This window comes from Crocodylus porosus, unplaced genomic scaffold, assembly GCF_001723895.1.
Source record: "Crocodylus porosus isolate Cpor-Errol unplaced genomic scaffold, CroPor_comp1, whole genome shotgun sequence".
Classification (NCBI taxonomy): Eukaryota; Metazoa; Chordata; order Crocodylia; family Crocodylidae; genus Crocodylus; species Crocodylus porosus.
Window position 1 is genome coordinate 440,413 of NW_017728911.1, and position 24,033 is coordinate 464,445.

Consider the following 24,033-nt stretch of genomic DNA (forward strand, 5'->3'; position numbering starts at 1 on the left):
CACCCTGCACTTGTCCTTATTGAACTGCATCCTGTTCAGATCCGCCCACTTCTCTAACCTATCCAGGTCTGCCTGGATGCGGTCCCTGCCTGTCGGTGTATTCACTTTACCCCACAGCTTGGTGTCATCAGCGAACTTGAACTGGGTGCTCTCCATACCCTCGTCCAGGTCACTAATGAAGATGTTGAACAGTGCCGGCCCAAGGACCGAGCCCTGGGGGACTCCGCTGCCTACACCCTTCCAGGTCAACATCGACCCGTCCACCACCACCCTCCAGGTTTGCCTCTGGAGCCAGTTTGCCACCCATGTGATTGTGCATTCGTCAATGTCGCAGTCCCTCAGCTTGCCCACAGGAAGCACAGCCAAGAGCGAGAGGTGTTGCAATCAGAAGAAAATATGACAATCACAGAACAAGACAATCACAATCTCAGAAACTCTTCAGCTACCAAGTGACCCATTTTCAAACCTGTAACAGGGGGCCTCCTCAGGACCAGTCTATCAACGGCCCACCCACCTGTTTCTGGGCCAACCGCCCGCCTTCTCGCCTGCCATACCTTGTTATTTAATTAGGATGTTAATTAAGTGGGAGGCTGCCCATTTCTTACCCCAATGCCAGGGGGTGCTAGCTGTGGCTCTGTTCCTCCCCTACACTGCAGCCAAAGCCTCACAGATGGCATCCAGAGTTGTTAACATCACCAGCCCCACTCTGGGCCCCAGAATCCGCCAGTCCAGACCACAACTGGATCCCCCCACTCAGATGGCCTGCTCCACGTTAATTCTGGGCTAAGCTCCCTGAGCTGTTTCCCCTTACGGGTGTGGCCCCCCCAGGACCTCTGGCTACACAGGCCCTGGCCTCACCTCCGGAACAGTCAGAAACCCAGGACCTCAGTTCTGGGTGTCCCTCGCAGTGGGCCCCTGGCCCTTTGACCCTTCTGGTCCTGGCCCCAGCATTGACCAGTCTAGGGATTTCAAGTCAGACTTCCAGGTCTATAGCCCCAACTCCCTCTCCTGGGTCCGCCTTCTGGACCCTACTAGGGGGTAACCCACCCGGTTGTGGAAGCTGGGGTTATTAAGGCACCCTGACCCAACTTTCAGGTGGTAACTGGCCTGGAATTTCCTGGGGGCTCCCACGCCACTGAGAGCACCACCAGGCCACCCACACGTGGCAGGGTGGAGTTTTAGGTCATGCCCAGGACCAGGAATCTCCAAGCCATCCCCTACAGCTCCTGCTGTTCCCTCCAGGGTTCTAAGCAGCCTTGTAGCCAGGCAATGTGCCTGCCTGCCTGCCAGCAGTGGACTGTTCTGTTTATATAAGTAGTCAGGGTTCTAAAATGGCTGCTACAATCAAGCACCTGCTGGCTGCTTGGCAGGGCCCTTAAAGTGGCACACATGAACAGTGCCCTGTCACAAAACCCCGCTAAGAGAAGCAGGTGCCTAAGTCCCATTTTCAGTAGTGACTTGGGTCCTTCTGCGCATAAGTCCTATTGATTCTTGATATAATATGGTCTCTTAAATGCCTAGAGTCCAAATTTCTGGCATCTAGCAATGCAGATAGTTACTTAGAAAGACCAGATTTCAGATGAAAGAAAGGAAAAGTCTGAGAGCTGGATTTCACTGCAGAGTAAATGCAGGGAGACCATGCACAGACTACTTCTTTAGTTACCTGAGCTCAGGTGAGAGTGACTATGAACCATGGGCTGTTATGTCAACACTATGCTCGCCTGTGTCTGGCACAAAGCATTCTGGGAACACATCTGAGATGCTCAATGGATTCTTACCACTGAATTGTAGGAGAACTTGTCTGTCCCTTTCGGAAACATGGAGGGGAACTGTAAGAAAGGCCTGGAGGACAAACAGCTTTTGAGTGAGCCAGCCATACTGTAGAGTGGACCAGACTTATGTTAATGGGCTTTTTTTGAGGACGAGACTTAAATTAGGGACTATACTTGACTATAATTCAAAGTTACAGTGAAGACAAGCTCTGAGAGGTAGCTGGAAAGAGGACAGTCACTAATGTGGGGCATGCTAAGAGGCAGGAGAATGCAGAGGGTAAAGAGCCATTGATGGGACCCTCAATAAGGCAGGAGGATAGAAAAGCACAGACAAGGGAGAAAGCCCATCCCAAGTGGCAGCTGAAGCAACACATTTTCTTTGGGCTGACAATCATCTCTCCTGTGGGGAAGCTGCTGACTCCTTGCCTATCTTCTCCAGGGCTGATACTTCAAGGGATGAAGAACTGCCTGCATCATCAAACTATTAGCATTGCCAGAAAGGGGGAAGGAGCAGTGGGGACAGGACACATTACACAGAGCACTCAAACCCTTTTGATGCTATATTCTGGCGCAGACCACTGCCAGCTTCTGCTAGTGCAGTACACCAGAGATCCCAGCTGGCCAGAAAACCCAAAGCCTGTTTTTCCAAAAATGCCTGTGTGATTTGAGGGCTCCAGCTTGGGGTGGTTCAAAAGGACAAGCTCTACAGAAAGGGTAGAGCTTCTGCTCTCTGAAAAGAAATCCCCTTTAACCTGTGTCCAGTTAGGCTCTCAGGCACAAATGCTGGTTTTGCAACGTGCAGGCCCAGTTCTCCTCTGTGGGGGAGCAAAGCACTTCCAGCCACTGCTAGCTCAGCAAAGACAAGGCTGCTTTAGCCCCAGGTACAGAACCCAGCATTCCTGCACCAGGGAGAAGAGCAAATCTCACAGTTTTGGCCTGTGCACAATGAACCAAATCCTGCTGGTATTCCTGCGCACACAAGTCTTGCTGAAGTCAGAGGGTGTTTCATTCCCATACAGCAATGGAGGCCTGCATTTGTCCTACCATTCACACTGCGTAGGAATACTGACAAGTCTTGATTTGGACATTGCCACAAGGTAAGGTCACCCACAAGACTGTACATGGCTGCCTGGAAGAAGTAGGCTGAAATTACTGTTGGTGTACTCTGACTTTGTTCTGCTGGGAAAGGAGTCTGGGCACTGAAATACTATTATCACACTGTTCAAACCTATTTGCATTCACTCCGATTAATCAACCAGAAAAGAGGGAAACAAACGCCAGCACTGGTGGATGCCCATGGTAGGAACTACTCACGTAAATGCCGGCCTGAATGCAGTCCTGTGCCCCAGTGCACTCCACAGTTATCTCTGGCATACAGCCAAGCAAACCTTGTACCTTGGAGGCCAGCTCCTGTGGTGTCTCTTTTTTCACTACAAGAGTGAAATCTGCCCCAATCTCCTTGGCTTTTTCCAGGCGAGAGGCAGTTAAATCTGGGGGAGAAAGAAACATGTGTCACAAAGCTGGAGCTGGCTGAGGAACATCATACAAAAAAGGAAATTATTGCAAAGGAGCCCTGAAGCAAGTGTGTTCCTGATGAGGGATAAGGGCTTCAAAGATATTGAGGAACAAATGTTGAGGCCTGGGCTAACAAACTGCAGCCATCACTGCTTCCTCCCTCTCTATCCTTTCTGGGCCCAGCCCAGGCATTGTCTTGGCCACCTGAAAGGAGGGAGAAGAACCTGGCTACAGGGGTGACGCGTAGGGGGTGCACCTCCCAAGCATGGCAGTGCACCCCCTACAAAGATTATATTAAGTTAGATCCTCAATCACTCACATTGAAAACAGACTTGTGAAAATTAGGAGATCTGCTATCTGCTGTGATGCTGGGGCAGGTGGGAGGAGATCACAGAGGAGATAAGGTTTGGTAGTGAACTCAACCTTGTGTTCTTTCCCTCCTTTTTTTTCTGCTAGGTCCCCTTTGCTAGTCTGAGTTTAATAACATCCATTTCCATTTGAGTTGCATGGATGGTCTGGTTTGTCATTTAAGGAATTGTGAGGCAAGAGGTGAATTTGGCTGGAGTGGTTGATAAGTTAAATGGACAGTGATCAACTTACTCCCTCCTCTAAGCAACATTGCCAAAGGCTGTCTCAGCATAATCATTGCCATTTATTATCTGCGCTGCAGTTACAGTCAGGGTAGCCTATCAGTGCAGTACCCTAGCAGGACCTTGCACAGAAACACAAGCTTGCTCTGCACAAGCTAGCTAGGGTACCTGAGTAAACTACATCTGCATCAGTCCAGGCAGAGCACCATCCTAATGCAGCTATGGTGCGTCTAGTACTAAACACTGTTCACAGCTAGCTTGCGTTTTTCTGAATGTCACTGCCTAATGCTTTGAAGGCATATCTTTTGATGCTACAGTGTTAAGTGCTATACAAATATGCAACAAAGGAGCAGTCTCTGTTCCAAAGAGTTTATAGTCTACAGGGAAGTCTACACAGTAGTCAAGAGCTATGCCTGCAGTAGGTGTGAGCTAGTCGTAATCCACCCAGCTCAAGTGATAAGAGCTGTGAAGCCACCGCAGCAAGGAGCTCAAGGCACCTGAGCCACTCTAGTACATACCCAGACTTGCACAATTCTTGCTAATGTAGCTACACTATGTGATGGATTAAAGCTAGCCCAGATAAGTCTGCATCTGCAACTGGCACTTTGGTGGAGATACACCTGGAGTATAAAATGAGAAACCCAGGCACATCGGACAGATGGGGAAACATGATGCAAGAGTGAGACTGGTTAGAACAATGCAGTACACACTGGTCACGGCATCACAGCCACCAGACCATGGGAGACAGCGACCATTAGCTGATCACCTTCACCATCTGACGTAAAACTGGCAAGTCAGTCAGCACAGCAGAAGTCCTCAACTTAGGAAAGCTGACTTTGACAAGCTCAGGAGGGTTGTTGGCGAGGCCCTAAGCGACCATGACTTAAAGGGGAGGGGAGTTCAGCAAGAGCGGTTGCTCCTCAAGGGAGTGATCCTGAAAGCACAAGCAATTTCTATCCCGTCTCAGAGGAAAGGCAGCAAAAGGGCACAGCAGCTCCCTTAGCTCTGCAGGGAACTAGTTGACCTCCTGTGCCTAAAAAGAAAGGCCTATAAAGGATGCAAAATTGGATCCACCCCAAAGGAGGAGTACTCTGCACTGGTCTGGACCTGTAGGGAGCAAACCAAGAAAGCCAAGGCTGCGACTGAATTCCAACTGGCTACATGTACCAAGGACAATAAAAAGTCCTTTTTTAGATATCCGGGGAGCCAGAGGAAAAATAAGGGTAACATTGGACCCCTGCTAAACTACACGGGTCAACTGACAACCAATGCCCAGGAAAAAGCCAACCTGCTCAACAGGTATTTTGCATCAGTTTTTCACCAGCCCCAAGGGACGGCCCGGCCCAATATAGTATGGGATGGCCAGGACGAGGGAGAATTATTACCCCACATCAAAGTTGACCACATGAAGGAACACCATAAGAGGTTGGACACCTTCAAGTCTTCTGGCCCAGACACCCCAGGGTACTTAAGGAGCTGGAAGCATCATAGCTCGGCCACTGGCATGGATCTTCAAGAACCTGTGGCACTCAGGTGAAGTGCCCGAGGACTGGAAGAAGGCCAATGTGGTGCCTATCTTCAAGAAAGGGAGGAAAGTAGATCTGGGGAACTACAGGCCCATCAGCCTGACCTCAATCCCTGGAAAGATCTTGGAGAAAATCATCAAAGAGACCATCCTTGATAAACTGGCTGAAGACAACATCCTGAGGGATAGCCAGCACAGATTTGTTGCGGGTAGGTCTTGCCTGACCAATCTCATCTCCTTCTATAACCAGGTGACCTATCACCTGGATAAGGGAGAAAAGATTGATGTCATACATCTCGACTTTAAAAAAGCTTTTGATCTGGTATCCCATGATCGTCTTATAGAAAAACTGGCCAATTCCGGCCTCTGCTACATCACAGTCTGCTGGCTGGAGAATTGGCTTCAAGGTCAGACCCAGAGAGTGGTAGTTGACAGAAGTCAATCACTGTGGTGTGCTGTGACCAGTGGGGTCCCCCACAGCTCTGTCCTTGAGCCCATCCTTTTCAAAGTCTTCATTAATGATGTGGACACTGATTGGTGTCAGAAGCAGACTGGTCAAGTTCGCTGATAACACCAAACTTTGGGGTAAAGCGTCCACACCTGAGTACAGGATGGTGATCCAGGCCGACCTTGACAGGCTTGTAAAATTGGTGGATGAAAACCTGATGGTCTTCAAGTCCAAAAAAATGCAACATACTCCACCTTGGGAAGAAAAACCCGCTGCATGCTTATAGGCTTGGCAGAGTGCTATGCTTGCTAGCACCATGGCCAAAAGGGACTTGGGGGTCATGATTGACCACAAGATGAATATGAGCCACCAATGTGATGTTGCAGCTGGCAAAGCGAGCAAAAATCTGGCTTGCATCCAGAGATGCTTCTCTAGCAAATCCCAGGATGTTATCTTCCCGCTGTACTTGGCCTTGGTGAGGATGCTGCTAGAGTACCACATCCAATTCTGGGCTCCACAATTTAAAAAGGATGTGGAGAAGCTTGAGAGAGTCCAAAGGAGAGCCATGTGCATGATCAGAGGGTGAGAGAATAGACCTTATGATGAACGGCTGAGAGCTATGGGACTCTTCAGCCTGGAAAAGCACAGACTCAGGGGGGACCTGGTGGCTGCCTATAAGTATATAAGGGGTGTACATCAGGATCTGGGGGAATGCCTGTTCACCAAAGCACCCCGTGGGATGACAAGGTCAAACAGACACAAACTTCTCCAAGACCATTTCAGGCTGGACATAAGGAAGAACTTCTTTACTGTCTGAGCCCCCAAGACCTGGGAAAGACTGCCACCAGAGATGGGGCAAGCACCTACTCTGGATTCCTTTAAGAGTCAACTGGATGTTTATCTTGCTGGGATCCTGTGATCCCGGCTGACTTCCTGCCCCTTGGGCAGGGGCCTGGACTCGATGATCTTCTGAGGTCCCTTCCAGCCCTAATGTCTATGAAATCTATGAAATCTGTCCATCTCTGCATCAACCAAGTGCATTTCCTACAAATGGCTCTTCCACCTAATACCAATGATTACCAGCAAGTCTTGCCATTCATTCACCCCTCCCCACCTCAGATGTAGCTAGCCACCTGGAGGAAAAGCTGAGAAAAGCAAGAACATGTAACTACTGGAGGGCTAAAGTTAAAGGTAAGCTTATAACAGCAGCACAAAATAGACACACCTCAGAGACAGTATTAAGGGAGGAACCTGTAAACAACCTACAATTATGTGAGCAATAAGATTCTGCTTTCTTTTTGGGCTTCCTCCCAAGAAGTTCAAAACAATGTGCCTTACTTCTTTTTGTTCCCACTCCCTGCTATAGATGATTGCAATCCCCATGTCAGAGACACAGGGATGAAGTGATTTGACTATAGTTACACAGGAAACCTGTGACAGGACAAGGAAGGCCTTTTGATTCCTACTACTGTGTATCAGTGAGACAGTGATCAAAGGAGAGAAACTGATTAGAATGGTTCTAGGGAGCAAAACTAGGAGTGACGGGATGGGACTGAGCAAGGGAAACTTTGGGCTGAAGACATTGGTGAAAATGAAAGTGACAGATGAGAATGAGAAGTACTGTCAAGACAATATCCAAACTTTTCTGCCACTGCAGAGCAGATGGCATAAGTAAAGTAAGTCTGCACTAAGAGAGGTCAGAGAGACAGCTGAAGCCCAAACTGTTTGGGGATCTTGAATGATCCACAGAAACATCAAATAAAAGCTAGTATGGACACTTATGGATGTTCACTGATAAACTGGAGACAACCTAGAACTCTTCACGCTTTTAGTTAATTAAAAAAATGTGAACACCGGTGGTTGAGAAATGTGATCGTTTTTTGGAACTTTTGATGAATTTCTAAGTGAAATCCACTGAGAATTAAATGACGTTCCAATTATAATGTCCGAGTACTATTTCTCATGTAAAAATCTTTTTGATGGAATGCAAGCACTTCCCAATGGTGATTTTGAGACAGCTGAGAAATTGAAGAATGGTTAGAATGTATTGTGCATCACTCCCTCCAAAAACATTTTTGTTTGATTTTGTTAATCTAACAGGGATCATCTACAGTTCAGAGAAACCATCTTGGGGGAGATGGACAGCAGGTTCTGACAGCCCCATAATGCAGGGGTGTCAAGAACCTGGTCTATTGAGCTACTGGAAGATGTGGGGGCATCGCCAGGGTGCAGAGTTAAGGCTCCTAAGCCCTGTTGGACATGGCCATTGGCAGTAGAAGGATGAGCAGGGGCTGCACTGATGCAGCCCTGTTTCCCCTTCTGCTGCTGGCCTGGCCCTCTCCCTCCCCAGACTGCATGGTAGGACCCCTGGCCCAGTATTTTTCACACAAAGCAGCTTTTTTATTTTTTTTAATGTCATATCTTAAGTCAAATCAGACAAATCAGATCTGAATTCTATTGATTGAGCAGAGCTCAATCATTCAATTCCATGTGGTGCTACCACCAGCAAGTCTCCTACCTCCCAGACTCTTCAGCCTGGGTTTCAGATACTCCCAAATCCATGTCAGACATCCTCCGTGCAAGCCACAATTCTGGAGGCCTTGCTTGTCCCTAGCCAAAAGGCTGAAGGCGCAAGCTAGAGAAAAAGCCCGAGAGCAATCTCCCATCACCATAAATTGTGTCGCTAAGATCCTTGCATTGGAGGCATTATAGAACCTTGCAGGGGTCAGCCTGCTGGTAGTGCAAGGGGCACGCTCTCACCCTCTAACTCTCCAGGCAGTCCTCAACTTAAGACGTTTTGAGTTACAATGAATGGCACTTACGACGTTTATAAATTGACACCCTGTTTTGACTTTCTGATGTGAGTTTCGACTTTACAACACTTGATTCGACACAACGCCACTCCAGCGAACAAGTTCACTGCATCACCCATCTCCCTGGAGAACGTCTATCCAAACTTGCTTGGACACTTTCTTTAAGAAAGCAGACAAAACTCCAGAAAAACCTGCAGCCAAGACCCCTTCAAAAAGTCCAAAGTCACCTCAAAGAAGTCCTTCCAAATCAATATGATTGCTATTTACAAATATAAATACATTAATGTAGCTATATTACTCATCTATATTTGAGGCCAAGAAAAGTACCCAGGATACATTTAAACAGAGCAACGCCTTTCCAGTTTGGGGAGTGGAACCTCTGCTTTGACTCATCTGAATCATTCTCAGCTTCCTCATGCTCAACGGTTAGAACAAGGCTACAAATGAATGCTACCTATACGCTTAGTCCACGTGTTAGGTCTGAGATCTATGCTTGTCCAGGGTAAGCACCTAAACATTGCACACAGTATGGTACAGTGATGACAGAGGCAGGACCCAGCGCATGGTAACCACATCAGCAAAGAGCTGCAGGATGGCAAAGTATACCTAGGTACTGTCTTTCACAGGAGGTCTGTATTTCTCTGGGGCAGGGTGGAGTCTCTTGGACTTCTCCCCCTCTCCAGCCGGCCCAGGAAAGCCTACAGGTCTGCTCCTCAGAAGCTCTGACAAATGTTTCCGAGTGATCAGGGAGCAGCCTTTAAAGACACTTAAGTGACCAAGTACATTCTAATCTACCCTGAAAATTTCAGTATAAAAGAGTCCTTCTGCTTGCTGGTTTTTGTGACTTAGTCTTAAGGCTAAGATGAATAGAAGTAGGTTCATTAACATTTTTACAGGGAATTGAGCAGGATGGAGGAAGCTGACACTTAGGGGATCTAATGAAGATCATAGAAACTGGACTCAGAGGTGTAGGAGAGCAAAACAATTTACCTGCTGAGAACATGAAGTCACATAAAGAGGCAGAATGATTTAGGGAGCAGAATGAAATAATCTGTCTTGGAATCTGACACAAACAATACTTGAAATGTATCTCAAATAGCAGAAGGGCGGAACCTTGTTTTTGAATTAATCTGAAGATTGAAGCATAGTCAATGTAATGCCCAAGGATATACATGATCATAACTGTAAAAGGTATAGTTGGATTGGCCTGAAAGCTTCCTTGTAGGGTCACTAGCTAGGGAACATTTCTGTAAGTCTGAGCTCATTAAGTATAATTCTATTTATAGCAGTCTTTACCAGTCATTGTGATACATAAGGAACAAATGGAAGAAAAACAGTCAGCAAAAGGCTATTGTTGGCCCAATTCAGACAACAGAAACTTTGCATAGCAGAGCATTTGTATTTCATGAAGCATTTAGAACAGGAATTTTCACATGGACACTTTGCATACTGATGTCTTTGCCACCAGCTACCTGTGCTGCTAATTTATTTCATAACCTGTCACATGGAAAAAGCAGTCTTTGCATGTGGACAGACAAAATTATACTGTGTTAAAGGAGGGAGACTTACTTATTGTAAGTCAATAGAACAGTTAATAAACTCTTGCAGTTCAGGTTCCATTGAACTGGATAGAGAACAAACAAAACAATTACAGCCGATTCAGTTGAACAATGGTCGCTCTTCCCCCACCTTCTTTTAAAGCAGCATTAACTGTTTCATGTGTCTGGACCCGCTTTTAGACACATTACTTGGGAAAAGTCAGTTAACTAAGATGGCACAAATGTTCACTGGGGAGTGCACACAGCAAAATCCAATACCAGTGCTAATTGGACAAGATGGTTACAGTGCTTTCCACATATCTCTGTGCATAAATAAACGCCACAATTTATTACTCCTGGGTGTGCTGTTTGAATGTGAGCAGCACATTGAGCTGGGTGGGAGTGCCTCCTCCCCACCCCCCAAGGTATCCAGGGGGTCAGCCTGCCAGCCTGGGGCTGCTACCCCCCGCTCAACTTGTATTAGCACTAGTAGTGAGTACAACTTCCAGCATGCTTGTACGTGTGCTAGACCAACACCCTAATATGCTCCTTGGTGTCAGGAGTAAAGCACAACAGAAAGACAAAAATAAATGGATGATTCTATTGATCTGTAGCAGGCATATCCTCATTAGAAGAGTCCCTTTAAGAACACACTGTCTTTAAGCCTGCAGAGTTTCTAGAATGTGCTGTTCAAAACCAAGGCACTGCAAACTGACTTGCATGAGTTTATTGTGTGGTAAATTTTGTAAGAATCTGACCATAACTACAATACGTAATTGGCTAATTTGTACTTAAAAAGTAGGCTACAAGTACTGGGGTCTTAAGAAAGAAGGATCAAATTTACACCTTCCAAACTGCTGCAATCACTGCAAAAAAGCCCACTTCTTAACACTGGTAACAAACTGATTTATGGCAGTGGTTCTCAAACTTCTTCAACTCAAAGCATCCCTTGTTAGACTTGAGACATCCTTGGAAAATGCCAGCTCTTAGTTTTCATTTGTTTTTTGACTATGGAGAATAATAGAGAAGTTTTTCGTTTGCAAAGAACTCAGAATGACCACAGCAAGTCGGAATGTTTTTAACACCATTAATTCCTATTTGAAGTCTCTGGGTTTATCTTCTGAATCACATCTGCACATCTCAGAGTGCTAACAATGTGTGGCATGCTGTGGCACCCTTGAAAGGATCTCAAGGCGAGGTTGAAAATCGCTGATTTATGGTATACTTGTTATAACTAACGACCTAACTCTTAGTCCATTTGATTTTTTGAATCTGTTCTTCAGCAGTTACAATGAAAGACTTACACAGCTTTATCTATTTAGCTTATCAAAGAGAAAGCTAGGAGATGATTTGAGCATCATCTATAAGTAGCTACACAGGAAGAAGAAATATGACACCAGAGGTACTTTATCTGGCAACCAGGGTATAACATGATCCAACAGCTAGTAGTTGAAGTCAATAAAGTTCAAAGTGGAAACAAAATGCAAATGTAACTCATTAGATCTATTAAGGGATGTGGTAGAGACATTGTCACTTGGAGTCCTTACATGGAAGCTGGACGCCTCTTCTCTAAAGGCACATCCAAGCTCAGCCACAAGATACTAAACTTGATGGGAGTAATCAATTCATGAGATTCAGTGGCCCATGTTTTGGGAGGAACAGGTTATTTGGGTGTCAAAATCTATAACTAAATAAATACCCTGAGGATAATCTGGAAGATGGGGGCCACTTTTAACCTGCCTCCTCCTTATACAGCCCCAGACTGACTGAAAACTGAGAAGCCACCTGAACAGGAAGGTAGGTTATTTTCAGGTTGATTCCAGACAGGAACTCTACCCCATCCCCACTCACCAGGAGGTATAAACCTTCCCTTCCCTTCCCCTGGAACTGTTCCTCACTTTCATGAAGCATTTAGAAACTAGACAGTCTGTAAGGTGTTAAATATAGGAATTAGGCAGTATTTTAGAGATTAAAAGAAGAACTTACCAGTAATTATCACCTGCGCAGCACCCATAGCCTTAGCAATAAGCAAGGTAACCAGCCCAATGGGTCCTGAGCAAAAGGAGGAGAAACAGAAAATACAAGAATGAAGATAAACCATCAGCTATGGTATGAATGTAGATTAAAACCTGTACTGGTCAGGTTAGGGGAGAACCTGTAGTGCTCCAGGGAGGAATGGCAATGGGACTACGACAGTGCCATGACTGGCTGTAGAGTGCAGGACACATCTCCTGGCCCAGAAGTTACTGCTCCAGGCTGGGGTCTTACTGTGAAGGAAATATCAACTAAGGTGAGTGTCTAGGAATGAGCCTTCCTGGTTGTTTAGCCTCAATGGATATGTCTATATGAGATGCTTTATCACCATCTCCACATGTGCAGCAATTACTATGCAGAATACTAGTCTAATGTGCTAGATACAGGTACTAGAAAAACAGCGCATTAACTAACGTGGCAAACCACATGTGTAGATGCTGACTGGGAGCAAATTGTTCCTGGTAAGCCTAGGCAACAGGGGGCCACAGAAGGAGGAGTGGGGGAATGGTTTTCCTGGCTCAGCAGGATGCTGCCTGCCCCACGGGTCCTAGTCTCCATGTGGCTGGGAGGTAGCTGCACTCCTAGCCAGTAAAGCTCCCCCCTCCCCCCATCAGAGCTTGAGGCCAGTCCAATCATCCCCCAACTAGGACAGAGATGTCTGCTGAGCCAGAACAGCTTCCCTCCGAACCCTCTGGAGCTTGGGGCTAAGCCCCCATGTCCCCTGACAGCCTGAGGTTGGAACCCAGGGGAGCCTGGACTTGGCTGTTCCTGTTGGGCTCAATATGCTCCTGACAGGGGTGCACAAATAGATGTGCACTGGGGAGTTCTTTAATGAGCCTGAATTGTCTCACAGAAAATTCAAGTGCTTTAATTGCACATGTAGATGCATTCAGTGTGTATGATGAATATGGTTTGGAGAAGGCTGGTCAAAATGTGATGAAGTAGAGCAATGCAGCTCCTATCCACCTTGAGCCTCATAAGAACATAAGAGCTGCCATGCTGGGTCAGACCATAGGTCCATCTAACCCAGTTGGATGCATTTTACAGTGGCCCAAAGCAGTTGCAAAGGGGAAGAGTAAATATGCAGGTACTATCCAGACTGATCTGTCCTTGCCTCTTCTCCCTTGCAGCATCCAGAAGCTTAGAAGTCCTAATTTGTAGGTGTCAGGCCTAAATATAATGCTTAATACCCACTGATGGACCTATTCTGAATAAATTTGAGCACAATTAAATGACTGTTGTTTGCACCTCTTGTGGTAATAAGTTCCACAAGTCAGTCACAAACTATGTGGAAAGAGCTTCTTGTTGTTTGTTTCAAACCTGCTTCCCCAATAATGTCATCGTGCATCCTCTAGTTCTTGTGTTATGAGAAATATGAAATAGCCTCACTATGGAAATGCAAGCTGTAAAGACTCAAATTCTCAGCATGGAATGCATTAGGCACCCTGTGATTCCCTTAACTAGAGCATTCACCACAAATGGAGAGCACAATGGCTGACATAGGCTATACCACACCTGCCCCACAGATGAAGACTTTGCTTCCCAGAGTGACTCCGGCCCTTCGACAGGCATGAATTCCCACAGAAAGGGGTTCAATAAGGGCCCCTTCTTCAAAAGTGATGTTATCTGGAAGCCTGCAACAACCACAAACACAGGTAGCATTTACAAAAAAGGCTGTAAACAGCTGTGGAGCAAAACGAATAGTTTAATGATTTTGACAATCAAGTTTGCAAATGGTTAGTGTCTAAATTATCCCAGCAAAATGTCCATTTGTCTTTGTCTAGAGACATATAGGGTGGGAGGGACTCAGAGATTATCTGGGCTATCCCTCTGCTCTGAGGCAGCAATAAAGATACCTAGGCCAGCTCTGACAGTTGTCTGTCTTCTTAACAACTCCTAATGAAGAAGATTCCAAGGCTTCCCTAAGTAATCTGCTCCACTGCTTTACTTGGTACATTTTCCCAAATATTTCACCTAAATCCCTTCATGCAAATTATCTCAAATAAAACCCACAGTGGGGCATACTTGAGTTATTCTATGAGGGTCCACCCTGCAGCTAATCAGCAGCTTCTACAATCCCGTTTTAGCCTCAGAAAAAATGACACTTGGTGTTTGCTGCAGATGTTAAACGATGAGCTGTAGGAAAGACCTATCCTGTCTTCAAGGGACATAGGTAAAGGGCTGTTCTTCATTCATCCTGTAGGCTCATGAAGGAGAAAAAATATGGTGACTACCATCCACTCTTGAATGCTTCTCTCTGAGGCACCCTTCATCAGACCCATAAATTAATAGTTGAAGAGCTGCCCACTTCGAAGCAAAGGGACTTGCAGCTCAGTAAACCCTTGCCTCATAGTGTATGACTGCTCATTAACATGTGGGCAGCATTTCAATAGTGTTTTGGATGCCTTGGCCTGAGACTCCTATAAAATGGGTGCTCTATTTGGTAAATATGTTCTAGAACTTACTTGCCCATGCAAAATCAAAAGGAAGCTCTTTGAAGGCCCAGGGGCGGCTGACACCTGGTACAGAGTGTGCATCAAATATGTCTGAATCAAAATGGCATCACCTTAGACTGGGGTAAATTATGCAGCAGTGGGGAGTCAGATCCTACTCCAGACCAGGCTCTTCAGAGCTGGTGCAAAAAAGATAAGCCCTAGCACCATGGTGATCAGTGCCGCCTTTCAGAGAGCCACAAGGCAATAAGGCACAACAGAGACCGGAAATAGGATTTGCCACAAAGGTGTTCCATAAATCAGGCCTTTGAAGGTTCAGCTATAGAGAGAAACACTGAAAATACTCTTCCTGCTGAAAAAACCCAAGGGCAGCTGGGAGTCAAAAGGTCTGATCTTATCATAAAGCCCCAGTCATCTGACTGACTCTGATGGCCACTGTGAAAAGCAGGGCACTTCTTTTCAGGCAGTCTGAATGTTAGTTCAGTGGTGAAGTACTGAAATGGGTTACCTAGTAAGGTGGTGGCATCTCCATTCTTGGAGGCTTTTAAGGCCCAGCTCAACAAAGCCCTGGTGGGAATGATCTAGTTGGGGATGGTCCTGCTTTGAGCAGGGGGTTAGACTAGATGACCTCCTGAGGTACCTTCCTCCCCTAATTTTCAATTATTTTAGATTCTAAGGGGGAAATTTAGGCACCTATACTGGAAATGTTTAGCCAAAATAACTTTCATTCAGATACAAATGACTAAACCTTTGGCTCTGCCAGAGGAATGCTGTACTAGACAACAACTGGCGCTGCTTCCTTCTCACAGGGGAACAACTGCCAGAATTTCCTTTTGTTTAAATCTAATGGAGCAGAAATACCATCTAGATCAGCACACATACTGAATACAAACACAGCTGAAGAATGCTCCAAGTGTGAGGGAAGATTTTCCTCCCCACCCTTTTACAAGGAAAATGTCTGATTTCTTACAGCAGTGATTTTTTAGAAAAATCATTCTACTATTCTATAGACAAAGGCTACTATCCACTCTGCTGGTTATGGGTCACGTCAAATCCTGCACTGGGTTTCTTGGGAATTTTGCCTGAGGAATGACCACAGGATTTTTGGCTCCAATCAAGTTGCTCTGATACTCTTTTTGTGCAGCCACCTCCACCAAGTGACACATTAGAAGTAAGCACCAATTTTAGACTGCAAGAAGCTTGGGGTTGTATGCACAGGTGGAGTGCAAGTCCTGGTGATCAAACTGAGTAGGTACCATAAGGATACCAGGCATTTTATGGGGTTAAGAAACGTGTGGGGGGAGGCAGTAGGACAAGAACTAGGGGAGTTTGCTAGTCTAGTCTAGGATTGCATGGGCACAGCTACACAAGATGCTTTACTGACCATTGTTTGCTCAGTAAACTAGTTTGCTGCACAGTAAAGCATCACTGTCTACATGTGCCTGGCAATTAGGGTGTAGTAGACTAATTTATTGCACTGCCAGATAGTCCTGTCAGATACACCTGGTATCTGGCAGCACAACAAATTACTGTGCTTAAATGCATGTGTAGATGGTGACATCAGGATTAGTTCAAACTGAGCTGAAGTATATTCAGTTGCATTAATTGCATATATAGTTGTGTCCATGTGGCTGCTCAGCAGTTTGAAATGTAAGCACCAGGAATGTGCGATTGACCCAAGCAGATCACTGGTGAAGCTTTTGGCCTTCTTCAGGGGAAGCTCTGCTGGGAGCAATGGCGTCACAATATACAACCTTGCACTGAAGGGACATATAAATAGTTGACACTGGGGGCACTTACACATGCAATTAATGCAACTGAAGATACTCTGCCTCAAATTGAGCTGGAATAAACTAATCCCAATGTCACCATCTACACACATGTTTAAGTACAGTAGTTTACTGCACTGCTGGATGCCACTTGTATCTGACTGTGAAGGGAGAAACAGTGGGCATAAAGCAGTGCCTGGGGAATCACAATCACCCCCAATTTATCTCAGGTGAGAGAAGGAATAGAGCTGGAGACAGGAGCGCCCAACCACGTTTTTGCAGCAAGTGCTCCATCCGGACTGGTGATGAGGGAGCCTGATGACTCTGAAACTCATGCTAAGCTTAGGCCTACTGACAAAAGTTAAAATACAGAATACTGATGCTAACTACATAATGTAAGAGGATGCGAGTTCATAGCTAAGCCATCTGAGAAGAAATAACGAGGTATCTCTTCCAGCTTATCTTGCTATAATCAGGATGATTTCAGGCAGGCTCCTAGTTGTCTGGTGTGTAACTATGTGAAACGTCTATCCTTGATTAATTAGTATGGTAAATATTTCTTTTGTGATTAACTCGTATTTAGATGCAGGAAGAGACATTCTCCATATGTGACAGGTGTCTCCTCCTCCTGATTTGTTTTGTTTTTCTCTCATGATTTTTCCAAGGACATGTATGTTTTTCCTGGTTGTTAATTAGTTTCTTAACATGTTCCAAACTGGATAACCTCTTGTCACTGAAGAAAGTAACTCATTTAAATTAGAAATTTCTGATAAGCAATAATGAGCAGGTTGATTAGCAGGATTTTCCTGTCAATTACTGCTTGGGACTCTCTCTTGATTTACACAACTAAAAGAATGATTTGAAGATGCTAAGGTCATGGTATAAAAAGGTAGTAAAACAGCAAACAGGGCACGCATGCTTCAAGAGTGAGAAATCTCTCCGACACCAGTTGCTGATACCCCCGACTTACTTGAGAAGTTGAAGAGAAACAGACCACCTCTTCATCACGTGTTTGGTGAGAAATCATCACCTTATAGCTAATTACTGGACTTAGATTTGGCTTGGGCGCACTTGACTTGATTTTGAATAATTTGAATACTTGCATGACAAAAGGCATGAGTGGTCGGAGGACCACCAATGAACATGAGGATCGCTGACAGAATGCTGGGGCAGCTTGCCTGAAGAAGGATTGAAGCCCTGGGGTGATGTAGGTACTTGAGGAGATGGGTGCTGTGTGGCACAGGAGACTGAGCCCTCCATGAGTAGGGCAGTACAGCCAGCTGGGCTTAAATTCATCTCTTATGTTTATTTTCCGTTTAGGATAGTTAAATGAATTGATAGAGGGGGATAAACTCTGAATGAAGGACTTCAGCTGATGCACCTTCTGAGATGGTTAAGAAATTAATGGAATTGATTTAATTGATTTACTTTTGAAGGCTGTTAGTCAAATTAATAGCAGGGGATGAATCCTGAATGAGTGGTGGACCAGACAGGATTGAGCCATTTATGAACCTCTACGGAATGGATTACAAGGGCCTGACCAGGATCCCAGTGGCATAGGAAAGATTGCTATACTGGTTACAAGGGGTCATAGCTCAAAAGAAGAAATCAGATAACATCTAGAATGTAGTAAGGATGAGGTGTAAGGCGAGGTGGAACCCCACAAAGAAATGCCTCCAAGGGACAGGCCCGAACTTATCAGCCAGCAGAACTAGCTCCCAATTTTAAAGAAGATCAAAAATGTGGCAGGAAAGACAGATAACACAGGAGAGAGGTTGTGACAGCATTAATCCCCATCCTGATGTCATCCCCCAGTAAGATGTCGGACTGGAGAGGGCCTAAGCCATACAGCACCTAACCCCAGTACTGACAGGACTTTCTGGCAGCACAATAAATTAGTCTACTGTAGATGGTGACACCTTACTGCACACCAAATTAATCTCCTGCAGAGAAAAGCATCTCATGTAGATGCATCCACTGTCAAGCACTTTGATCCCACTGGGATCCCTGGGAACAGAAACTAAGATTCAGCAGCAGATCAGACTGAGGGATTCCTAGCACCTAGTCCTCAGTCAGAACCTCCCCTATGTCAAGGGCAGATCAGGAAGGAACAGGGACCATTCTGTTTTAATAGAGCCCTCTCCTCCTTCAGCAGCTGGATATACTTGGAAACCAAGCAGTGAGTGTTTCCTTACCTTCCCTCCTCCAAGTAGGAAACATATTAACTTTCATATTGGATAACTAGTGTAACTGGTTAACTTGCCTATCAGATAATTCACCACTCTGGTTTAATTTGCTGTTGTTGCAATCCCTGTTGTTCCAATCCCCTGTCAGTGCCAATCCTGGTAATCAACTCCTATTAGTCGGTCATTGGTAGTTGGTCATTGGTAATTGGTCATTAATTGGCCAAGGGCTCCCCTTGGAGTCACCAGGAACAATGGCCACAAGCTGAGGGAGGATAGGTTAAGGTTAGATATTACGAAGAACTACTTCACTGTAAGGGTGGCCAGAGCCTGGAATAGGCTTCCCAGAGGGGTGGTGCTCTTACCTTCCCTAGAGATCTTCAAGAGGAGACTGGATAGGCACCTGGCTGGGGTCTTATGACCCTTCCCACCCCCACTGCTCCTTTCTGCCCATGGCACGGGGTCGGACTAGATGATCTGTATAGGTCCCTTCCAACTCATTGATTCTATGATTCTGTGACTGCTAATTCACCATTACTTGTATTCCCCTAGCAGTAGTAAATTGAACAGGGTTTCCCTTATGCATTGGGACCACATGACTAACTTGTAGCAGAAGCTGGCATTGTGCTTGTAATATCTGCACAGGTTCCCATCGTCAGGTGGTGTCGCACAGAAGAAGATCGTGGGAGACAGGTTATAGCGTCCAATCTTGCAGAATTCATCCACTTCCCGAGGGGCACCGGGCTCAATGGCTACTCGGTTGCCTGAGGGAGTGAAAGTAGGAGAGCATGAGATTGGTGTGGGAGGATGCATGCAAGTGTATGGCTACCAGAAAATCTGAATGTCCACACTGAGAAAGAGAGGGTCAGGCTGGCAAAGTAGGGGTTCCAGAAGCTGAGTTGTTATCCTAGAAACACAACCTGCAAGACAAATACAGACCTTGAGTTCATCTCCCTGATGCTATGCTCAGGAGCCTCAACACTGGCCAGATCAGCACAGGGTTAAGTACAGTATTCCAGATGCAGACAGACAATAACTGGATGAAGGCACAATCCATTCCCTATGCTCACTGAAATGGAGAAGTTGCTGGGGGTTATCGTGCAGTGACATCTTCTGTCATCAGAACAGGAGATGACATGGGGACTGCTGGTGAATGTTGGGTTTTATCAGCAGTTACTGTACTTGCTCCTCAGAACAACATCTACTCCAGGAAGGAAGAAAAGACAGACTGTTGAGCCAGGGAAGTAGGCACAGGAATCAGATCAGGCCCCGAATCTCATGAAACATGAAACCCATTTGTCCCTATATGGGAGAGGTATACACTGCTAGATGGCTAAGAGTGGGACAAAGAACAGCTGTCTGGCTGCTCTATAGTCAGGTTGCTGGAGCCCTACAAGATGCTACTACAGACTTGAACAGTCGAGCAGACTCGAGCCTGAATGCTGTTTTCCTCAGCATTAGATGTCAACTGGTGAACATATTTCTCAGTGAAGCAGTAATCATCCCCCTGGCTCAGGAGTTCTGCGCAGGCTAACCATGCACACAGGTGACCCTCCAGTTTCATATCAGTGTTATTTGCTCAGTGCTATAAAGGCTTTTAGCACTGCACAGAGCATAGAGGAAAAACAAGTGCCTGCCCTTCAATGATCACAATTTACAGACCACGCTGCATCACACCTATGTAAACTGCAGTAACCTTCCTGAAGCCAGCAGAATCCCTTCAGATTTACAATGGTTTAAATGAGAAGTGATACACTACATGTTCCTGACTCAGCCAGTGCCTACATGGCAATACAAGATGGTTGCAACTACTGATATACGTGCAACAAAAGAAGGTTGATTATATTGGGTTATAAGGATTGACGAAAAGGCTTATCCTGGCTGCAAGGAGACATGCGTGATCATGTACTCACCTATCTGGCACACCTTAGCAGTACACATACATACACAGTGGGGCATGTGGGATATCACAGCTCAAGAGATCAGAGGTAAAAAGATTGCTGAGGAATACTGAAAGCAGTGGTTAAGTCATGGCACGTAGAGGGGGAGCTGTCAACCATACCACATCTGAGGCCAACTTGCCCAATGTACAGCTGGGTTGGAAGGCAAATGAACCAGGGGTTTTATATGAGCCTCTTACTTCAGAACCTGAGTTAGAAATGGAGCTGAAATGGATTGGGGTCAATTGGGAGTGTGTTGTACAACAGGCAGGGAGATCAGTGACCAAAGCAAACAAAAGAAAATTGCTGCCTGGATTTTAGGTAAATGCAGGCTCAGTCCATAATGCAAAGATTCTGAATCCCTCTACTCCACCCTTTCCCAGTGTCCCATGGTGCTGTTAAATGTAAAACTGTTTAAACAAAATCATCTATGAAATCCAAACCAGGTATTCATCTACCTAAGATTCTCATCTAACCTGTATTACCATACTACCTCAAGACCTCACAAAACTTTAATGCACAGATCTCCACACTTCTCCTTCCCTCCATCCCAACCCCACCCCAGGAAGCAGGCTTGTGTTATCATGTCCGATTTATGGAAAAGAAATCAAGACGTGAGCAGAGTAAGTGGCTTGTCCAAGGTCACCTCAGGAAGTCTACAGCATAACGTAAGATTGAAAATTGAAGTCCTGAGGCCAGGCCAGCATCTCCACCATGGAGCCACTATTCTCACTGCCCCTCGGAATTTGGGTGTGAAGTTTTGGCTTTGACTTTCTCAGGTGTGCAGAATCCCCAGTGTTTCATCAAAGAACATGTTATGTGTCCCAGAGACGCAGCCACTCAGCCTCAACACAAAGGAGGAAGTATATATCAGGCAGGAGTCCAGACAGCTGTCACAAAGATTTTAGGAGGCTGCTCACCTGGCTTTAGATGGGTTACTGAGGAACCCACTTTGAGAACAGTTCCAGATGCCTCGTGTCCCAGTACCATTGGCTTCTTCACAACAAAGTCCCCAATTCGGCCATGCTGCCAGAAGTGGACATCGGATCCACAGATCCCAACAGAATGCATCTTCAGCAGCACCTCTGCCAGGGAAGAAGAAACAGAAGACTGAGAACAAATGCCAGGACTGACTGTCTCTCAAGAAGACAAGAAGATGCGGCATATGCCTGGGGAAGGCTTTAGGGACTAGCAAGTCCCCATCCTGCAGAGCAACACTCAACATGACTGGCAAAAGGGGAAGAAAAGAGTCTATACCCTTTCTTATCTTCTAATGAATATAAGCCCTACAGTGTGTAACGATGAAGTACAAAAAGCCCACTTTTTAAATTTTTTTGCAAAAATATTTATATAAATAAATATATACCTCTACAAATTTGTCTCATGACCATTCTGGTTCACTCAATAGTCCAAACCACACCTATGCAGTTACATTATTCTCTTTTCCATTAAAATAACCACACTGTGCACCCAGACACCCACGCATCTGTGTACCCATCACCATCACACAAAGGATGGCCCCAGTGTTTCCCTTCCCTCTCCATTCCCCCCACCTCCCTCTCAATTCCCAGCCTACTGCCACCACTTGGTGAACAAAGGGAAGAGCAGCCTAGAGCTGCTTGAGAAGTTCAAGGAGGAAGCCACTCTTTGCCAGCACTTACTGATGATGAACAAAGAGGAGAAAAAATGAATGACCTGGGTCTCATTTGCTTTTCAATTATGTGGCAGGTTTGGCATCTGGGTTAATCTGGAAGTAATAAAGCTCTGAATCAGGAAGTAATAAAGCTCAATTATCCCTAGTGAGTAACGAAAGAACAAAAAAATTGCACCAAATGTGCCCAGGGGAAGGCATCATCCCAATTTAAAGCTGTTATCACTTCAACTAGAGTAGGAGGTGTTAAGACTCTCAAGAGCAGTGTGTCTCTTAGGAGAGGGAGATGGACTTGCCCAAATGTTAAGACTCCATTTACCCTGAAGAACAAACTGAATGGGGTATCACAGAAAAAGATGGTGGCTAACTGCCTCATTACCTACTCATGACCATGAGGGGAGGACTTTTACTAAGACAACCTCAAAGGTGGGACTCTTATTGAAGATTGCTTATTTATTCACTGTTGGCTTTCCCAAGTCTATTCTGTGTCCCTCTTACCTTTCCCCACCAATTAAAGATTTTTCTTGTGAACCCTCATACTATGTTTCATGCACTAGTTCTATGTGCCATTTTCTAGTACCTGTATCTATCTGTACTAGAAAATGGTGCATTAGACTAATCTACTGAGCAGTAATTGCTGTGCATGTCTAGACAGAGATGCTTTACTGAGCATCTAATGTAGATGCATCCTGTGTATACCGGCCATAGGGTTGGAATAACAGACATTCATTGATGGAAATAAAGTTCTATCTAGAGCTACTGATCATACAGTAGTAAACACTGAAGTTAACTGGCATACGGTTCAGATATCAGCAGCAACCCCTAGCGGATAGATACAAAACATGACATGCTCTACTAGATGTTCTTTTCTGGATTATTTTATACTTTACTGTGAACACTATAGCTGATTTTGAGGTTGGCATCATCAAAGGGCACAAAGAAAATTCCCCCCAACACTTATAATCATAAAGTAAACCACAAGGAAGATGACAAGCAACTATACTCGAAACCTACCATTGGGACCTGGTTCTGGGATTGGGCGATTCTCCTATATGAAAACAAAGCAGAAACATTCAGTTTACATGCAGCCTTGGGAAGTCACTGAGCTTCAGAAGCTTACGTCCATGTAAAAGGAACTCTAGGTAGACAAGCATGATATGCAGCTTGTTGAAAAGGTGAAGTTACTATAAAGGTGTATGTATAGGGCAGTAGCTTCTCCACACTAACTCCCTGTGTGGACACTCTAAGTGCACACTACATGTAAGGCAGCTTCCTCCACTTTCACAGTAGAACATGAATGTCCACACAGGGAGTCAGTGGGCTTGTCTACATGTGCATGAATGTGCCTTTTCTAAAGCATATTACATTTAGTACCTCTAATGTGAGGTATTAAATTAATGAACATTAGGCTGTGCTACTGCGCAGCACAGCAGCACATTTGCATGCTTTTTTAGTGACATGTAATGCACAGTAGACTATTTTACTGCTCATCAACTTAATGTCATGTTTTTCACGTGATACTTCAATGCACAGTAAAATAGTCTACTGCATATTAAAGGGCATGTGTAGACATGCCCAGTGTGGAGTAGGTATAACTTCCACGTTTAGACAACCCCTCATGCAGCAACATTTTCCAACATGGAATGAGCTTGAGGTTTCAACCAAGTACATTAACCCATGACTTAAAATCAGACTCATCTTCAGGAACCGGAGGATAGCTTTGGAATTACGAATCTACAGTGTAAAGCAGCAACAGGTAAAACTGAGTCAGGATTAAATGCCCTGTTCTCAATGCCATTCTC

The 24,033-nt window shown here is 45.4% G+C and overlaps 1 protein-coding gene across 2 annotated transcripts in view; it reads right to left on the minus strand.

Moving 5' to 3' along the window:
* The window catches only part of SORD (sorbitol dehydrogenase), a 26,613-nt gene extending 3,261 nt beyond the window's left edge, over nt 1-23,352 (minus strand). The window contains exons 1-6 of one of the 2 annotated variants that reach the window (XM_019533216.1): nt 23,246-23,352; nt 21,501-21,665; nt 19,245-19,404; nt 13,751-13,869; nt 12,188-12,253; nt 3,087-3,262 (exon numbers count right to left, since the gene is read on the minus strand). In XM_019533216.1, the coding sequence (XP_019388761.1) occupies nt 3,087-3,262; nt 12,188-12,253; nt 13,751-13,869; nt 19,245-19,404; nt 21,501-21,651 (672 nt within the window). In that variant the 5' untranslated portion in view covers nt 21,652-21,665; nt 23,246-23,352. Of the gene's footprint in view, nt 1-3,086; nt 3,263-12,187; nt 12,254-13,750; nt 13,870-19,244; nt 19,405-21,497; nt 21,666-23,245 lie in introns of both variants that reach the window. The other variant, XM_019533215.1, reaches the window with a different exon arrangement.
* Nucleotides 23,353-24,033: the final 681 nt, after the last annotated feature.